The sequence below is a fragment of the Odontesthes bonariensis genome, chromosome 2, assembly GCF_027942865.1.
Source record: "Odontesthes bonariensis isolate fOdoBon6 chromosome 2, fOdoBon6.hap1, whole genome shotgun sequence".
NCBI classification, from domain to species: Eukaryota; Metazoa; Chordata; class Actinopteri; order Atheriniformes; family Atherinopsidae; genus Odontesthes; species Odontesthes bonariensis.
Window position 1 is genome coordinate 6,842,441 of NC_134507.1, and position 20,472 is coordinate 6,862,912.

Sequence of the window (20,472 nt, forward strand, 5' to 3'; positions counted from 1 at the left end):
AAAAAAATTAGAATACAAATCATAACAGCTCCTCGCCTCGGACAGGGGCAGAGCTGAGGAAATGGGCTCAGTGTGAAGGCGGCGTCCCGTCCGTTTTTTATTGTTATCTAACGGGATCAGGGCGCATCTTCAAAGCCGCGGAGATAAAGAGTCCCAAAAGGCTGAATGGACTCCAGCCTCCAAAGCGACAGATCACCGATAAAGGAGACAACCAGACCCAGCCTCTTATCTGCTTTGTTACATAACTAAACGATCAGTTTAGTGTTATTGTCTCCAAGCTGATGCACGCAGAGACCCCTCAGAGCAGGGCCAATCAAACGGGTCTGTTGGAAAGAAGCTGTGGGACCAAAAAACATACGAGACGATGACTGTTTTATTATTTATCAGCGATACAGAAAGTGGAAATAGCTTGACAACTAAAAGATTAATTGAAAATGATAAGCTTGGACTAATGTAATATCTGCAGCCGTCTGTGTGTGACGCGCCTCATTCCTTTTCTGTGGGTTTGTTTGCCCTCACAGGCTTTCCCCGGCTTCCTCGCGGCTTGTTTTAGCTTATTTACATGTGAACGCGTTCTAATTGTGTTGCTACTGTAATGCCTTTGATCTCCAATGTTTGAAGCGCCTGTGCCAAATTCTTCTTCTTGGGTCGCTGGCGCCAGCGCGCACCGGGGTATCAAAGACATGTCAGTACGAAACCACTGGAGGATTGCTCCCTGTCTGACTGCGCAAGTGCAACAGTCAAGGGTAATGTACTTAGTCACAGTGCTAAAATAATGTCATGATCGCACCAGAAAATGCTTCAACCATCCGACTTCCACTTTTACGATTTTAGGAACTTTCATCGGGCTTGAAAGCACATTCAAAAATGAATACACTTAAATTGTTTCACGTTGAATATGTTCCTAATCATCATTAATTCACAATAACTGTTCAAAAATTTACGTAAGAAAAGCAACTGTTGGACAGAAACTATTTCTCACAGAAATGGTGACAACTAGACGTTTTGATCGTATATCTCTCTCAATATTTTTGTAATTCCTTCATAACTCAATCTGCTTTTGGCCTTTAGGGTTAAATCTGTGGTTGTTTACACGTCTGAGGCTGTTGGATGCTTGGCATTACACGCAGGTTAATGTCAAGATGTAAAACCTTCAAAATCTTACTCTCGCTCGGAGTATACAGGTCCATACTGCAGCCTGTAAAGTTTGTAAGGTAACTTTTAGGTCAAATCAATAAAGTAACAAGTCTCTGGAATAGAGATATAGTGGAGTAAGAAGCTTGGAAGAGTTCACTGAAAAATGCAATAAAGTCGGATTAGCATGAGAGGCAATACTATGAGTGCTTTAGTCAATAAGCTTCCTTGCTTATAGCATGTTCTCCTGTCTGTGGGGTCCAAATGAAAGTACACAGTCCTCAGTCAGAGAACATAAAGACAATAGTGTTCTGTGATTCTAAATTTGAGTGAAGGAATTTAACATGGAAATGTTTAACCTTCCCAACTCAAACTCTGAGACAGGTCCTGTCCTCGGTGCTTCACTGTATGCATGCAGCTGCAAAAGTATGTGGCCCACACCTCTGCAGGGGACCAGCTGTTCCAGTCGCCCCCCCACCCCCAATCCACCATCACAGTATCGTCTCCAATTGTATGAGCAGACTCGCAGACTCGGTGGCGCCAGGTCCTCACACACTCACAGGATATGTAAAGACTTCAATAACGAGCCATTATTCCCTAATCATGGGGATCGATCAGGCGTTAACAGGGGCCTCTACATATGCAAATCACAGAGGGCCAGGGCCCTATAAATGCTGGCCCCTTTGCTGGGAGCGGCTACAACAATCTCCCTTTGACATTTGGTGGGTTTACGGGTCACTGAGCAGCACTGCGAACATGGTCAAATACTTTTCTGTGGACTGGCTGGCCCAGAGCCACAGTAGCACTGCGATGAGCGAAGAGCGCGGACTTGGCACGGATTCCGCACAGACGTGCAGGCCTCATGTTCCCTGTATGGTGCAGCCGAGCGCGCCGACTTTTGGCAAAAGTTACCTGCAGCCAAAACCCAAACCTTCCAAGTCCGCTCAATCACACGCAGAGGCAGAAGAGGTCAGGAGGCTGCACGACTCCAGTGCGTGTTCACCCTCCCATTCAGAGAGCTGTCCGTCACCAAGTAAGTAGCCCGAGACTCTTAACTTTAAACCAGCTACTTAATCTTGACTGAATCGCAGGGGCAGATTTGTAACAATGCCTTTCCTTCAGTTTCAGAAGTCAGCGAGTATTCCTCCGGGTACGACAGCGAAGGTACTTCCTCTGAGTGTCTCTCCATGGATGATGGCGGCGAGGCGGACAAAGACGGACCTCAGCGCCGTGTGCGCACAAAGTTCACCCCCGAACAGATCAACAAACTGGAAAAGATCTTCAGCAAGCACAAATACCTGGATTCTGGGGAGAGAGTGAAGACAGCGCAGAAGCTGAGCCTCACAGAAACTCAGGTGAGCAATGAAATGTATAGCCTAACATCTAGTAAAGAAGCGGGAGTGTCCTCTGTGTGCCGCGCTCTGGATGTTAACTTTATCTTTGCTTCTTCTCAGGTGAGGACCTGGTTCCAGAACAGGAGGATGAAGCTGAAGCGAGAGGTGCAGGACTACCTGGCTCCACAACTCTCGCCGGTCACGTTCCAGCCTCTCCCACCGGTTCAGTACCACGCAGTGGCCGGACAGCGATCACACACCGGACGGGCCTTTTACCCGCTTCCCGCCCCACAGCTGCTCCTCCATCCGCAGATGCCACTTCCACACGCGCCTCATCTCATCATCCACCATCCGCATTTTTACTAGGAAAAAAACAAAAATTCAGAGACTTTTCCGACTTAAACACTTAATAATGTGCAATCCAAACTGTTTTTATCTGATGTGTTATTTTTATTTGACATTGTCTAAAAAAGGCTAAAGTTGTATATAATTACAGAAGTCTATTTATGATTGAATAAAGTTTATCTTCCAATGCAACAGCTGACTATTTCTTTACACGTGGTGCCATTATCCCATCTGATATCCTAATCTTTATTGCGGGATTAGTTTCACGTGAAGAGATCATCCTGTCTTTCATCTTAACGAGATAGTGGGGGGGGGGGGGGGGGGCATCATAATTTAATTCTCCATGAATATCTTAGTAGGAGGTGAGACCAGTCAAACCGACGCATAAAAACAAATTATAAAGACTGACCACATGCCCTGCTTTCATTGTCAAAGTCTTGTTTGTCCCCATTCCTGCACTTCAAACGACAGCTAACGGGGAGATCATGGTGGACAATTAGTCCTAATTAAGCCACTCACTGATGAGTTTACACTTACCTCAGGGGCCCCGGCCTGGCTCCAGAGAGTCTGTGGTTTTGCATGCCCAACGGATCTGATCTCTGGGATCTATATGTGAAGTCTGAAGCCTCGGGTTGAAAATCTGACTGCGTGATGACATCTGGAGATAGAAAAGTTTGATTTGTGACAACTTCGAGATCATTAAAGAGTCATAAATGGTATTTTTATCCGTGCAGAATATAAGACATGACGCTGTTTCAATTCAAAACTCCACTTGAGGCCACTATAGGCTACAGAGAAATGATTAGAAGACTCAAACTGGCTTTAAATAATCAATTTTCTCAACGGACTTTGGTTTGAAGCAGCAGCCTTACAACGCCCTGTGTGTGGGGCTCTGTGGTGCCCCCGAGGCAAATGTCTCATTCAAACCAGGTCAACAAAGATCAAACGGAACTTTCTCACCTTCTGTCGATGTTTTCTGACTGCGGTCGCACCCACCGGCTCCCACCATAACAAAGGCCTCACCTCCAGCTTGCTTGATGTGCAGACAGCTGGGCGCTTTTGTCGGCGGCTCCCAAACTCACTCCCATCTCCTACGGCCTGGAAACATCTTCACCAGGGGTCAGACTTTCGAATATGACTTATTTGAAGCAAACCCCGTGTGGCTGTTGGATGTATTCTGTCATTTTGTGAAAGAGGGAACATTTCCATTTAGACTTTCAGGGCAACACAGAAACTAAAAGCAAGTTCTTTTTGAGTCATTGGTCTTTTATTCGCAGGCGGATGCCGCCCTGAATTACTTTATGCAGACCCCATTTAGCCAGAGCTCCCAGGTTACTGATACTCAGACTAACTGGCGCCACAGCATCTTAAGCTTCCACGAACGTGAGAAAAACTACAACCCATCCTCTATTAACCTCAATTACAACCACCATCAAGTTTCTATCGTTCCGCTGAGATCCCTTTGCATATGCAAATAAAGAAGTGTGCCCCTCCTATATAGCTGCTAAGAGTGACCCTCTCATATACTAGTGTGCTCACTGTTTGGATGCAGAATGGCAAACTTCTCCGTGGAATGGCTTTCCAAAAGTTACTATGAAGAGGGAACTCTGCAGGCTCGAGATGCGGCGCTCCATTCAAAAGTTCACAGTGAAATGGAGGAATTTGCAAAGCGATCGAGAAGCCGATACCCTCCGACCTCGCCAAACAGTGAGTTCCTTGATAAACTTTGTCTTAAGGGTTGAGATCGACGGGCCCTTTTGAGTGCGTATTGATTTTGAGTAAATTAATTAAGTCGCATTGTTTTCCCTTCCAGACAGCTGCGGCTACGCGTCGGGGTCTGAGAGCGAGGTGGGAGATGACAGCGAGGGGGAAGCCTCAGCTCAGCAGCGGAGGGTGAGGACCAAGTTCACCTCCGAGCAAATCAGAAAACTGGAGGACACCTTCAGCAAGCACAGATACCTGGGAGCGACCCAGAGGAGGAAGATCGCAGAGAAGCTGAACCTTTCAGAAACGCAGGTATAATGTCAGTCCAGAGGCACTCTGGTGTGACACTGCGTGGGTCTCCAAAACAGCTAACATGGAGCTCGTGTTGCATATGATTTGCACATTTTCATCTGTACTTAATGTCTCCCAGGTTAAAACGTGGTTCCAGAACCGTAGGATGAAACTGAAACGGGAGGTCCAGGACACGCGTCCCGCCTTCCTGACAGTCCCGGTCGCTCTGCTCCCTCCGTTGCAGTTTCAGCACCCCTTTCTGAGCGGACAGCTCCCAGCCAGCTGCGGCCTCTTCCCTCCGCTGCAGCCGCTGCTCAGGACGCCCCATCCGGCTGCTTTGCGCCACCACCACCCCCACCCCACCGCCCTGCCACCCACACACTTCTAAGATGATGAAGTCTGGGTGTTTCTGTCCTGTCTAGAATCTAGATATTCCTCCATTGCTCTCTTTAAAAGAGGGGTTTAACAGGTTTTGATATTTCTAAAGCACTACATTATTGATGTAAGTTGTTTGATTTAAATGACTGAATTAATGCAAATGTTCTTTTTTTCTTGTGCCACAAATAAACCTAGTTCACTGCTTCCGTTTCCTCTTCAGTTCTTCGTCTATCAATCAAAATTGACCAACTTGTACTCTTTAGTTATTATCATGGCCTAGCCATTCATAAGTATATTTGCTTTATAATATATATATATTTTTTATTTTTTATTTTTTTTTAACTTATCGTAAAAAAGTCAGTGTTTATACAATGACGTGAGGTTGAACACATTTCGTTTTCAGATAATTATATCCGAGATTTAAAGTTTTGATAATTAAAATACAGTGTTGAAACTTTTGCTCGGCTCTGGTGGATGAAGCTGGATCCAAGTAATCAACACATATCAAGGTCACATGATCACAGCCGTTGCCAGGCTCAGTGTGTTACGATATGTTGGGGCATCCATGAGCTGTAACAGAAGGAAAAAAAATCTAATTTTATCTATAATATCTAATTATAGTATAATATAATATTCACGAATATTCCTGCTCTCAGCTGAGGAACTTCTAGACACAAAGAAGGGTCAGAAAGATCAGATACAAGCATCAGTGTACATTTAATTTACTTTATAATATAGGTGTAGTACTGTAACATGTGGGACACACCGTGCTGCTGTGGTGGCTGGACATGACAACTGTATTAGCTGCCTGGGAGTTACCGATGATGGCATGGCAGTGGCAGGAACCTGGGCCAGTTTACTGAAGATCTGGAATTGAAGCTTGAAGATGTTCTTGTGTTTTTGAACACATGGGCCAGACGTGGCCATCAAACAGGCCAGGGTGGTCAGGCACCAGGTAGTTTCTAGATCAGGTGTCTTTTTAAGAAAGGGGGTCCAGCAGTTTTTCTTTACCAGGCTGCTGCAGGCGAATATTTTCACCTGACGTCCGGTGGCGACGCTTCAAGCGGTTTCTCTCTCCGCTGGTTGTAGATTTGCACCTTCAAAGGGACATCAAAGCAGAGGTAACAGCTAGATCATTTAGATCCATCGCGCTCAATTGTGTGAAGAGTGAACTGTTCGCACTTACTTGAAAGACGCAGAGGGACGGCGCCTTCAGGTCTGCCTGAGGTGTGTATTGCCACACGTTAAAGTTATTAGTCGGCACCAGCTAATTGGTCCACTGATTGAGTCACTCTGTCGTAAAGTTTCTGTGCCCTTTTCACTTCTGATTTTCAGTTTCTGCTGTAGGAAAGACGTCCTCGTCTGACCCCATTTACACATTGCAGCCACAAAACCGAAAGCTTGTTTTTTATTCTATTAGGAGTTCCAGTTAATTAAAACTTTGGGGCACGACTATAAAATAGATGATCAATCATCCAAGCATCAGTATGTACTATGATAATTATGGAGCACATACTGTACAACCCCCCCGAGAGTGATAGGCTTCAGTCTGCAGCAGTTTCTCCTGGTGCTAATGGAGACATGAGCATTAATAAATGATCTATTGTGAGGGGGCAAGGAATCAGTGAACTGAATGACAATGAGTGTTTGGCTGATCCCTTTTGGATCAGGTGAGTGGGCAGGTGAGAAGGTGAGAACAGTCTGAGTGAAAGCTTCAGTTATTTGTTGCTGCAGACAGATGGGAGCCACGGCTGGCTGATGGGGAGGCACCGGTGGTCACAGTAAGTACATCCACTCCAGTGCTGCTGTGCAAATGTTCCTTTTTTTTTTAAGAAATATCATTACATTTCTACAACTTTTCACCCATCTGAGTCTATTCGGAAGCTTTTATCACTCTGCGGATTGAATGTGGACAAAATAACACATGTTCAGTTTATGTGACAGACAGCATCTTTAAAAATGAACACAGTGGATCAACCGTTATGGTTTGTGACGCTGAAGAATATTGCTTGTTGAATATTCCTCAGTATAATCAAAAGTACAAGAGCTTGAGACCAGAGGAGGTACAGACTATATTTTTATATATACATATATAAGTTATATTTCGAAAGGGACTGATGAATTTTAAGATGCAATGGTATGAAAGAACATAACATAACACATATACATAGAACATTTAGTTCCCCTCCACCTTGTAAATAAGATCTTGAATACAGATTCTGACTGGATAGACCTGGAATGACCCCATGAAAGCTTTATTTCTATTTAACTCCCATGTTAATTTGTCCTCTTAATCAGCTAGATTTCTGTTTGAAATATTTTCAGCATTCTACTTCAGATGTACATATATGTTTTGAGAAAAAAACAATACTGCAGGTAGACATTTATTAAAAAAAACTGATAACTTCCAAAAGATTGAACCAATGTATTTTTGTTTTTGACCCTTTGCTCAGTTTCCCCTCAAAAGAGTGACCTTCCCTCCCTCTGAAGTTTTTAGACGATTTGATTTAAATACCCATTTGATTGCAAAAGAAGAGTAAAGATACCATGCTGCATTTGCACTGTAATATAATGAGGATAATGTATCTGTTGCTGGTACTTTTGATAACTACGCTTTTGAAGTATCTAGCTTAGTTTTACTTTAATGTAACATTTTACTGTTTAGTAACCATTTGCTGTGTACTTTTTTTCATCAAGAGTAATAATGTCATCTAAAAGGAAGAATAAGGGGCTGAATATTCTTGTTAAAGCAGCAATACTGAGGCAATTTCTAGGCACTGTTGCCCATCAGAGTTGCCTAAAAGATTGCCTAGTGTATCAATGTGCAAAGACATACCGTAAAACTTCCAAATCTGACAAAGCAAACTCCATGACATGTCCAACACAGTATTTAAAGGCACAAAATCTTTATTTATTTTTTAAAAAGAAGACAACATATATAAGAGACAAGCAGAACAGAATATATCCATATTTACACAAAGTTATGACAAAAATCCTATGATGACATGATCACATTTAAATCACAAAAAAATCTCAAGTGTTAGGTGTTTGAGACTCTTTGCATTCTTTCTCTGGAAGTACAAGGCAATCAGGAGGCCAGTGAGTGAGTGTGTGTGTGTGTGTGTGTGTGTGTGTGTGTGTGTGTGTGTGTGTGTGTGTGTGTGCACCCGGAGGTCGGCTGTCGAAATGGCAGCTGATGAAACGGCTGTCTGCTTGGTGGAATACCTCTGCAGCCCCATTTTCCCATGCCTTATGCCTCTTTAAAGTTAGATCTCAAAGAAGTATATGCATAGGAAAAAGGAACAGCGAGTGCAACGAGCCCCGTCGACCGCGCCGCTGCGTGCTGGAACCTACAGGACAGGGGTGACAAAAGCAACCGAGTCGCACAGTAACTACATGTGAAATAAATAGTCTTTTCCTGTCTAATTGTCCAGATGAGCAGGCTTTTTCTTAGTGAATGTGCAAAAATGAATCACACTTCTATCTTTAAAACAACATTGCACAGGTAGAAGTTTTGTAAGTTTACAAAATTCAGTTTCAAATGAAGGAATCAGTTTATGAAATGAACAGAGCTGGAGAGGACTTACCACGTAAAGGTCCAGATGAGTCTCTTCTGGGAATGCTCGTCCTGTTGCCCATTTATCCCTCCACAGGGACCTTGAAGATGTTTAGCAGAGACAGAGTAGCTGTTGTCTGTGCCCACTCAGCATTTATCCTCTCTCCTTGGTTTCAAGCCATGGCAACACACATGTGAAGATGCCTCTGGACTACAAAAAAAATAAAAATCCCTTTGCTTTGTTGCAGTGATACACATAGCTCAGATTCCTTTGCAAAGTTCATTGTCTGTTATTCCCAAATCCCTCTAGTTAACAACGAACTTGTTACAGTTATTATCTCCTATCTGACACAAGCTGCAGACGTCAGAGGCAGCGCACAGAGGAAGGGAAACATCTAGGACGGCTTGTTCCAGCTGGTGGAAAAGTTTCTTATCTGCTCGGGTTTTTTTTTTCTTTTTTCATTTCGCCCCCCTTTCGTTCTCCTGAAGGAGGGGGGCCCTATGCTTTTCAGCCCTCAAGGTCTCCAGACAAGGACTCTCAGGGTGTGCTGAAGTGAGACACTGACACAAGCGCACACACCTACACTCACAAGCTGTGCTGTGTGTGGCGGGAGTGTTATGGCATGTCAAGGCCAGTGCAACCGGCTGAAGATGAAACTGCTCCCTTCTCTAAACCTCTCGCACCACTGAGAGCAACAGTCACATATCACGGTTTGGTCATGGAAAATCTATCTTAGATGAGCCTGATGATTGAGCTGAGGTCAACTCATCACACAACCCCATAACAGTGATGTCTCAAAAGCCACCCCATATATCTTTATATGTTGCCAGGAAATATGCAAACATAAATGGAAATACACTACATGAAGCAAAAACAGAGATTCTAACAAGGTTGAAAGTCTGAACCCACTCAGACAAGCTGTTTTGTCATTTCTTTAAGTAGTCTTCAGGAATAGTTCTCCAGGCTTCTTTATTCCAAATCTCTTCCTTGGATGTTGAGGTCCAGGCTCTGGGGAGGATTCACCACTTCATAAGACCTGTTGCCACTGATTTTCAGTCCATTTCCTGTGGAATTTGGCAAACCTCAGTCTTTTGTCCCTCTTTCTCTTCCTTAAGCGTGGCTTCTTAACAGCCACCCTTCCAGAACAATAGATGGATTAACTGAACGACCAGGTGCATATCTCAGGTTTTGTGTCAGGACTTTGATTATTTTTTTCCCTTTTTCTTAAAGACATCACTTGCAGATACAGTTCATCTGCTGTAGATAGTTTTTTTTTTTAGACCTGTCACTTCTTCTTTTGCCCTCCACTTGTTTATTTCCTCAGTTTTTTAAGGACACACTACGCATCCTCTTGAGACATGACTTGATTTCAGCTAATGGCTCTTTGGGAATCACCTGGTTGAAAAGCTATGTTTATGCCTGTCAAACTGTGTTAAATTTGGTAGTGTAACTAAAAGAAATGGGAACAAATTATGGGTCTTTGTGACAGGCTGCCAGAAAAAAAAAAAACGTCTTAAGTTGTCTGTTGTGTGTAGACACATCACTGGTTCATCCCTTGGGTTCTGTGCTTTTTTTTGTGCTTGAATAATTCATAGGTCAGTTTTAAGTATCCCAACAAACAAAGAGAAATACCTTCAGAAAGCCTGGAGAGCTATTAGTCAAGACCACGTCAAAAGATTGCAAGAACATCTGGCTTTTTGGAAGCTAAATATAAAGAAATGAGGGGTTGCTCAAGATTTGCACAGTACTGGTAACAAAAAGGGTTTTCTGTGTAAATTGGAAACCAAAGAAGAATGCCAAGATTTTAATACTATCTTAATCTTCTTTGAAATTGAAATCAGTACAAAGAATTGTTTTGTTATCCTGCGGCCCTCAGGAGGCACTGGAAATCCCTCTGGAAACCACTTTCTGTGAACACTGATTTCTTATTGAAAATTATGGAGGCTGCACCCTCTGGTTCAAAGTGGAGGGAGCATTACGTTTGTTATCAGAGCACAGTTCCAACGCCGGTGTTTTCTGATTGTGTAGGGCTGCTTTAGTGTGCATGGAAGGAGCAACTTACACATCTGTTGAGGCAATATTAATGCTGAAAATTACAGTTTTTGAAGCAACATTTAAATGAATCGTATCTATAATCCTTTTTTATTCCTATTTTATATTCAAGGCGTTGTAGAGTATATGCCATGTTCACTCACTGAAGTGCTTTTATTCTATACGCTGAGCACAAGTCTCTGTCACGCACACACTGATAAGCATGCTGTGGGGTTCAGTAACTCCACTTCAACACTTCATCACGTGGACTGGAGATGCAGGAGCCCAACAACTCCTCTGATTGATGCAATCATGCCGGTTGTTCGTTCATAACCTCAAATGCGACCCGTAATGGCGTCCTGTAAAGTACCGCCCCTACAAGCAGCAGGAAGGAAACACGAGCAAAAATCATTCTCATGCGTTTCGGGGGGCAACCCACAGTGCTTTCAGTCTTTCTTGTGTTCATGATGCGTGTCTGTCATTTTCATGGACGCCATTTTTAACCATTCAAATGCCATTGCTCTCACAACCACTAGAGATCACATATCGTCAAACCTAATTGTAGGTTGTATGGGCCTGCATGAAGTAATGCCCCAGGGAACGTATTTGGTTGGCGAGCATCAACTGCCCATAAACATGCTTTTTCTTTTTTATTTCTCTCAGATAGGTCTTCCAACCTGATACTGCATACTGCTTCTATTACCTGTCTACAGTATGTACAGTGCAAGCATTTGGTGCATTATTTGAAAAAAAAGAAAAGAAAAGAAAAAACAGAAGTGGCCTGTAAATGTTTACAAACACTGCAAGTTGTATAACGTTTAAAGTCATTTGGAGCACTGACTGCACCCATGCTGCCAGTCAGAGATAAATATGAATCCTTAAAACCACCCCATGGGGGCAGCAGTCTCAAACTCAGACGGACGGCAGACTCAGGTCAAACATGATTTCTCCTTTATTCTGCATATTATGATAGTAAATATTTATTTATGCACTCACAATCACATTTAGGTCCAGGTTTTCACTGTATGGCAGTGCAAGGAGTGCCAGAGAAGTACTGCTGTGGCTTTTAGGTGTGAGAAACACAGAACTATTTTTTTCAAGGCCTGATGAGCAATGGCCTTTGTGTGCTGTCCACAGATTATGCAGTAGTCACGCAGAACCTGTCTGCTCTCTGATCAATATATGCTTTAAATCTGAGGTATAGGATCAAACCTCATCTATTCCTTCTGATCTGCAGCACAAACGCTTTAAAAAAAAAAAAAAAAAAAAAAAACAAGGCAAACAAGTGCTCCTCAGCCACTGCAGCAGTCCTTCCAACTTGAAGCGGTCGAATCGTTCCCAGCACATCTCGGGAGGGCCAGCTTTTTAATTGGGTACACTTCAACATGCAGCCTCTAAAATCCACTCTTGTTTTTCTGCAAAGCGTTTCATTTGAGGGAGGCAAATTTGCAGAGTTAAGCACAAATGTCTCACTCCACAGGAGAGGGAAAAAAAGAAAAGAAAAAGGCAACAATAGCCTGCTTGTTCGTCGGGAACACATCTGCCACAGGAGCAGGAGAGAGTTCACTCAGCACATTTCAGAGGCAGATTGTGGTTTAAGAATTTGACACTCTGACAGGATGAGAGTACGATATTTCCTGGATCGCAACACAGCAAACAGTTGTAGTTCTTTTCAGGCTTCACTTGGCAATTTGGGGGATGTGTCATGTTCATTAGCAGCTAACAGAGGCTTGGTGCACTCTGCGAACATAAGTTTGACTCAAACTTACCGACTTTGCAGGTTTCCGTGTTTGTCAGAAAGAAAAAAAGAGGCTTATCAGATAGATACTAATGCAAGCCAGTCTGTGAAGATGTTTATTATCAGCTATGCTTTGACAAAATGTCAGGTTCAAACTGACAATTATCTATGACTAATGGGAATATTACTATTGGCATAAGGTATTTCACAAAGAGGCCTTCCGTGAACCTCACACTGATGTTTTTAGTAATATGACACAGACATTAGGATTGCCACTAAAATCTGGTCAAATAGTCCTTTTTGCTTTGAAAGATTCCTAACCAAGAAAAATGACCTCAAAAGCATCTTAGTGGCAGCCATGACAAGATCTGTTGGAATTCTCTGAATTCTAAACAAAGGAGCTCCAATGCAATTTTTGTTGTTGTTATCATCTCCTTTATCATCAGTGTCACGTGACCTTACCCTAAGATATGAAAGGAGATAATTCCGTCCAACAATTTGTTGCAGATGCAACATTAAAAGCAATAATGGATTTATCTTCACACGATACAAACAGGAAATCATGAAAATCAGAAAGTATCCCCCCAAAAAATGGCCAAAAAATGATGTTTAGGCATAACAACCTGTACTTACACTGACATAATTAACTGTAGTGTTCAGGTGGGCAGCTGCATGTAAAGTGTCAAAATGACAACCGTCAAGGTGATGGTTGCATAGTAAAATAATGCATTTCTGTCAGAAGCGTGGTGTTTCTTTTAATCGTATCGACGTAGCTCTGATTGCTAGTCCAACACAAGTGATGTTATTGCCCAACCAACCAGGAAGTGACAAAAGTGTTTTCATAATCATAAAGAGTCATTGACTCAATGTAATCTGGAAGGGAAAAAACTATTGTCACAATCTGGGTGTCAAACCCTTGTTGCATGTGGTCGCCCCAACAAATCAAAGATGTTAGGAGCATAAAACTGAAACGCAGCCTCAGCTTGTTTAGTCCTGACTCTGGGCCCCAGCAGGAGACCCCTCCCTGAGGTTCTCAGAACCCGAGTTGGTTCATACGGCTCTAACATGTCAGAGATGTACTTTGGTGCTTGACCATGATGAGACTTGTACACAAGCAGAGCTGTTTTAAAGTCTATTCTCTGAGCGACAGGAAGCCAGTGCAGAGACCTGAGCACTGGACTAATATGGTCGTATTTCCTGGTTCTAGTCAGGACTCGAGCAGCAGCGTTCTGGATGTACTGCAGCTGTCTTACAGCCCGTTTAGAGAGCCCAGTGAGCAGGCCGTTACAGTAGTCTAACCTGTCTGGTTTAGACACTATTTCTTAGATTCTGGCAATTTAGATGGTAAAAAGCTGCTGATGTTATCGACTTAATGTGGCCGTTAAAATTCAGGTCTGAGTCTAATATTACCCCTAACTTGATTATTAGGTTTTAGAGAGAGAGTCTCAAGGTGACTGATAACAAATCAAAATGAGAATAAGAGGTGAGTGAGTGTGAGCACCCTGTAATAACCTCTTTCACATGTGAGGCTTTTTCTTTCCATTTTGAATTAACATCCTAATGATTAATTCATATTTTGTATTATATCTTAAAATTTTGATGTGAGATATATAACTTAGCCTCAGTGACACAACACGATAAGAACATCTTCGGCAAAGTGGTGTGTTCTTTGTAGTGTATTTTTTGAACATCTGTATTTTCATTACAGCCGATCGATATCCCAGCACAGTGTGGAGCCCCTGGACACCGAACCGATGCCAAGAACCAGCACCAACGAAACGCTTGCTGCTGGGTCTTTCATGTCACCAGTGTCTCAACAAACAAAACCGGCTGGAACACACCAGAAAGAGGACTTCTAACTGCTGACCAAGACGTACACTCTGCGCCTGGGTGAGAAGACAAAGCTTGCCAGAGCAGAAGGGAGCAGCAGTACATCCATCCATCCATTTTCTATACCCGCTTAATCCAATTTAGGGCTGGGGAGGGGGGGGTGTCACCAATTTAGAGTCACCAATTAACCTGGCATGTATGTTTTTGGGCAGTGGGAGGAAGCCAGAGTACCCGGAGGCAGTAGTACATACACTATACAATAAGGCAAATCAGAGGACAAATCAGAGGACTATTTTCTTTGATTTTGTTATGTAATATCAAAGAGAACTGGTCTCCCCCGAGTCAGGATTTATCAGTTAGTCTTCATTTTATTTTTATTCCAGGTGAACATTTTGTTGTGCATATTTGGAGAAAGGAAGTTGACAAATGAGAAGAAACTGTGTGTGACATGTTAAAGTTAGCCACTTGCTGTCCGTTGTCACTGTTCGGCGAGCCAGAGTGAGCTCATTCCCCGACAGCCATGATGCAGATTCCACAAGTTGATTTGACTGACAATCAGAGACGCTGACTGAGTTCAACAGTGGCAAAGAGGAGCACTACCAAAAAACATAAGAAACACATGAGAGATAGACGTCCACTGATGCTCCAGACGTGTCTGTCAGCTAATTGTTGGCCCATAAGTGTTGTTTGATTCTTGTTGTCTTTTCCTCTGCTCTTACAAATTTATCCCCCCATCTTTCCTTAACCTAACGACACTTTCCAAGATAAAAAAAAACAAACAAAACTGCTAAAGAAATCACTTTAGATAATTTGAGCTAATTTTAAAAACAATATTTGACTCTATGCCTGGTTCCTTTTGGATGAAAGCTGACTTGGGTGAACCAGTCACTTTTCATCTCCCCTTAGGTTGGATCACATAAGACTTTATCTTGACTAAACTAAAAGCTGTTTTATTATGGACTATCTAAAGCAGGTCATTTTCAGCACCTTAAGACCTTTTTTCAACACCAAAACAAAACAACACATAAAATAACAGTAGTTGACAGGGCATTTATATCATTCTACATGAACATTCTACATGCAGTCCAATTCATGACTATAGTAAGCACAGTTCCAACACAATTCCAATATTTTTGCTCTTTGACTGCAGACCAGTATTCAGTATATTTTGGAAATATCTGCACGTCTTTATGCAGTAAGGCAAAAATCATGATCAATAAGGACCAATTTTTAAAAAAGCAGTAATTACAGTATGTAACCATCACACGCCTGGCAGAATGTCAGAAAGGCACGAACTATCATTAGTAAAGATAGTAAAGTATAGATTTGACACTAATCTTTCCCTCCAGCTATTATTCAGATCTTTTCACAACCTTTACACTGTGTGTTAAACTGTAGCCTTACAGTTTGTAAAATGGACGTTGACTCCTTTTTTGGTTAATCATTGAGGGAGCTTTAGTTTAAAATGTTACAGAGTTAAATACTGAATTTCCAAGATGTATACAGAGTAGAAAAAGCAAAGTATTGCACAGACTACAGTGTAACCTACTGAAAAATGATAGATTCACTCTCGATGACTATCTGAAGGATGCTGGTCCAAGGCCAAGCAGATACAGAATGCCCTCATTGGTAAGACCGAGCTCAGACTGCTGTTATTGCGACATTCTTTTCTGTCTGAACATTTTGCTTCATAGCAGCAGGCTTGGATCTCTTTGTCTGTCTCTCTTCCTTTGCTCCTCTCAACAGTTGGTGAATTTTAACTTCCCCTCCCTCTGTTTCCCTTGTTTGGATGCTGGAGATGCAGTTAAACAGATGGAAACAGGGGGAGTTCCCTGAGCCCCTGTAGTAGGGGCCAATCTACATCAGGCAGAGGGGGTGACAGAATAAGGCCATGTGGAGTTGAGACAAGCACCTCAGCCAGGTCCTGTGCTGGGCTGGGGCCACTGTGATGCTACCTGACTCCCAGTATGGTGAGTTCAAGCATCCACTGGTTAAAAGTTCCCCTCATAAGTGTGAATGTGGCTTTTTTCATCTTTTATGTAGGTGTGTTTATATCTGAGAAGAGGAGAATGGGGGAAAATATCAACATATATGGATTAAATGATAATCACAAGACCCGAAGAATTAAGAATTTGTATTTGAACCCTTAATTAAGCTGAAGTCCCTTCTACTAAAACGTGCCCACAAGACGTTTTCTTTAATCTATTATGCGTTACAAGACACGTCATGAACAAAAGCTAACAACAATATGGCCAGGGGTTTCTGCTTTGAATCTGAAGAGTACCACCTCCAGTCTCAGAAAGGCGAGGGAAGACACGCTGTTTGCTCTATGTAGAGGAATGTAGGAAACCAATCCTGACTGCTTGTAGTGTGGGCCATACAGCTAATTTGCATGTGCTGTGAGAACAGAGGAAATGATAAGCTAGCAAGCTATGAAGAGCAGATAGCCGGGGACTACATTACATTACATTACATTACGGTCATTTTGCAGATGCTTTTATTCAAAGCGGCTTACAATAAGTGTGTTCTACATCGGTAGGCGAAAGAACTTCAGGTCACAAGAAATCATAAGTGCATTTCCTTCCAAAACCAAACAGCTAAGAGCATAACTAGTGCTAGAGTAAGTGCGGTAAGTTAGGTACCTAGACAAATGGAAAGACAATTTAGAAAACAAAGACAATTTAGGAAACAAATAAGTGCATAAGGAGCTAGGAGCTTGGACCACTTGTCCTAGTCTATGAATGTGCTAATATAGTCCTGCTTACATTTCTTATATCAGCAGCTAGCAACTAGTGAAGATCAAACGGCTGCTAGCCATTGCTGGTAGGAAAAGATGGCCTTAATGAGGAAAATGTAGTAGCTACAACTAAGTCCTTTTAAAGCCATGAGATTATTTTCCTGAAAAATATTTTTTGACATCTGCAATTTTGTGGCATATAGATGAGTTATTAAGGTATTAATAACTGCTCAAGTGGGACATTAACATCTATTGGCATCTACATTTCAAGTAAAAACATTTGGGACCATCTTACTGGCTGCACAGTTGTATATTTCCCTTCTTTTCTGTCTTCAATGTGCAGAAATCTATTTGTAGTGGGCAGGTGGCAGTAATGGAAACCTGTCTGTGATGATTTCAAGCTGACTCATTCATGTGCTCCTATCATTCAAGGCAACAAACCATGCTGCCTGCAGCCATATCGCTTCTCTCTTAATCTATGTATTTTCTGGTCACGGTGTTAGCAGGAGCTTTAGAAACATGACTACAGGCTTCTTTTATTGCAAAACTGCTCATTCCCATTCAGCATGGAGACGTGAAGACACTGTTCAGGGCTGCACATTTTACACATACAAGAAAAATATGCATTAAAAGGATTGATAATCAGCTCATGACGCACAGACAAGCTACTCTCAGCTGTGAGCAGCAGTGATACCTGTGAAATCAAACGAAATCATTGAGTGAAATGACTTTTTTTTTCCATCTGCATTCCAGTTCCTTCCTGTCTGCCTTTTTTCTCTGTCTCTGGTGGTGGCTAAATCAGACGACAACCGTGACTGTCTGTTGTTGTCAAAAGACATTTCAATTTGGTGGCCCTCCCCGGAGTCCAGGGCAAATTACCACTTCAAAAGGCCCAGGTTGCTCCCAGTGGGCTCGGCCCAGCACGCTCTCTCCCCCTCCCTCTGCCTCTCGCTCAGCTGCTTAGCAATGCTGATAAGGGCTCGGCCTCCTCTCGAGCCCGCTTGTCCCACCGTACTCAACAAAACTCTCGGCAGGAACGCAGGGAGGATGCTTAGTTTTTCTTCTGAGTAGGTTCATGTCTTTATTTGGTGGACTGCGTTTGTTCTCAACCGCTAAAAATGTCATTTGTCGAAGTTGAATTTGAGGTTTTTCTCCGTTTTTGTTTGGTTCCATCTATATCTGAGCTGACACAATCAGACATGTCTTTGATAATTAGCATGTGCAACTAATTTACAGTGTGAAGTAAGTCAGTGGAGCACCTTCTTGTGGTTTGCTGTACATATATTTTTATTTTTATTTTTTTTTTTTACTTGTGTATGCTGCAACTGCGAAGTAATTTCCCAGATGGGCTGATTAAAGTACTTCTATTCTATTCTATTCTATTCTATTCTATTCTATTCATTTTCTTCATTGAATGAGTTGATTTTTGGAGCCCTTTTTGTATGCAAGATCATTCTTGTTTCTGTGACAAAACAAAAGCGATCGGTTTTACTGTTTTCCTTTGTGCCTGTGCCGTCGTTCTGAATCTGAATCACAGGAATCAGACTGCTGTGGCACATTATTTCCCTCAAAGCTGAACCAACAGGCAGTAACTCTCCCAGCACTAAAACCCAAATTGCTCACTCACTAAGACACCATGGATAAAGACATAAGCCAAGACCCTAAAATGTGATATAAAATATAAATGTAGGGATTAACTGCAGTAGAAAGGCACAAACTACAGAACAAGCTTCCTTAATGCAGTGAAAAGATTGATCTTGTTGTTAACACAGATTTGGGTAATGCGTTTGCTGTTCCGCTTTGTATATTTTTGTTTTGCTGGCTGAATGAACGATGACAGTCTCTCTCTCATGCAGCTTCTCTTGTATTATCGCAGAGACTGTGTTTAAGCCTTGCAGTGAGTTAAGCAGACATTACAGAGCCTGGCAGGGGGCTGATAGAGAGTGCAGGCACACTGTTGTCTGAGCTGACTGACCCTCTGGAGTCTCAATACATCAACAGCGTTTGAACATAGCGTGCAGCTGTTGAATGGCTCTGTTTGGTTTAATCAGGCACCGTGGTGCACTGACATAGTTTTAAAGATTAAAGATTTGTTGAATTAAATAACAAGCATTTACATATTTTTAAAAACCATGCAGCAGTTGGCCTAAGTTCTGGTTGCTGCATAGGTGTTTCGAGAAAAACAAAAGCTTGAATTTTGTGTTATCTCCAGAATGGGCTCCTACAAAGATGTAGAACGACAGCCTAAAATGAGTTGTTGCATAAGTTAGGGGTATGGAGACAAATGCAGGAATGGATTGTCCAATCTGGAGGCCTTGGAGTGAAAATGTAATGTGGGCCCCTGCTGAGTAACAATACAGCCTTGTAATTTGCAAAAGGTATTTCTGGAAGGTGGGGTCTTTGCAGTAGAAGAACTCTACTGCAAATGAAATTAAGTGGATTCATAGTGGTATTACTCAAGTGTCAGACAAGTTGGCAGCTTTCATCCTGACTTCATAACATGCATTTGCTGCTGCTCATTACACTGAATGAAAACGTCAGTGTCCGCCCGGGTGAGATCCCCATTCACCGTTTGAAATTAACTGTATTCTCGATGAAGGCGGATGCGTTTTTCAGATGTATCCGGGATTGAAAATTTCCAATTTATGTCACTCTGCTGTCAGGGACGATCTACTACATTGATGGAAAGGGTCTTAACTCTTCAGATCAGGGCGCTGTGACAGTAATCGGAAGATTTTTTTTTATCCCAGATACAGTTTGTTTCCAATAGTGAACAGGAATTTCAACTGCCTGGAGATGCTTTATACCCAGTGTTAGATGATTTATTTAATCATGTTTCTTCTCTTTATATTGCTCATAATTGAATAGACTGTGGTCTATTTACCACCATTGGCTGTTGTAAAGGTTATTTACAGTCATGTGTAAAAGAGAGTATACCTACTTTCAACTCTACATGAACAATACATGATATATTACACTGTCATTATTTGATTAATAAAAATGGAGTCAAAATGAATAAATGTGAAGAAAAAACACAAAGTACACTCCTATGTTCAGTTGCTTGTTGAACCACTTTTGATAGCAAACAAAAAATAAGTAATCGTTTTCTGTTATAACATTATTACTTATTTTGACCCACTCTTCTTTACAAAGTTGCTTTAGTTCATTGAGGTTTGCAGGCGTTCATTAATGCACAGCTCTCTTAAGGTGCCACCAAAGCATTTCAGTCAGGTTGAGGTCTGAACTACGGCTGAGTCATTGCAACACCTTCATTCTTTTCTTTTTCAGACATTCTGTTGTTGCTGTGCTTGGGGTCGCTGCTCTCTTGTTGTTTGACCCAATATCAGACAAGCTTTCGCTGTCAGACAGATGTCTAGAATATTTTGAAGTTCA

General features: G+C 42.2%; 1 protein-coding gene across 1 annotated transcript; it reads left to right on the top strand.

Moving 5' to 3' along the window:
* Window positions 1-1,890: 1,890 nt before the first annotated feature.
* On the top strand, window positions 1,891-2,834 carry vox (ventral homeobox). The gene is made up of 3 exons (XM_075482894.1): window positions 1,891-2,167; window positions 2,257-2,489; window positions 2,589-2,834. The coding sequence occupies exons 1-3, from the start codon at window positions 1,891-1,893 to the stop codon at window positions 2,832-2,834; spliced, it is 756 nt and encodes a 251-aa protein (XP_075339009.1).
* Window positions 2,835-20,472: the final 17,638 nt, after the last annotated feature.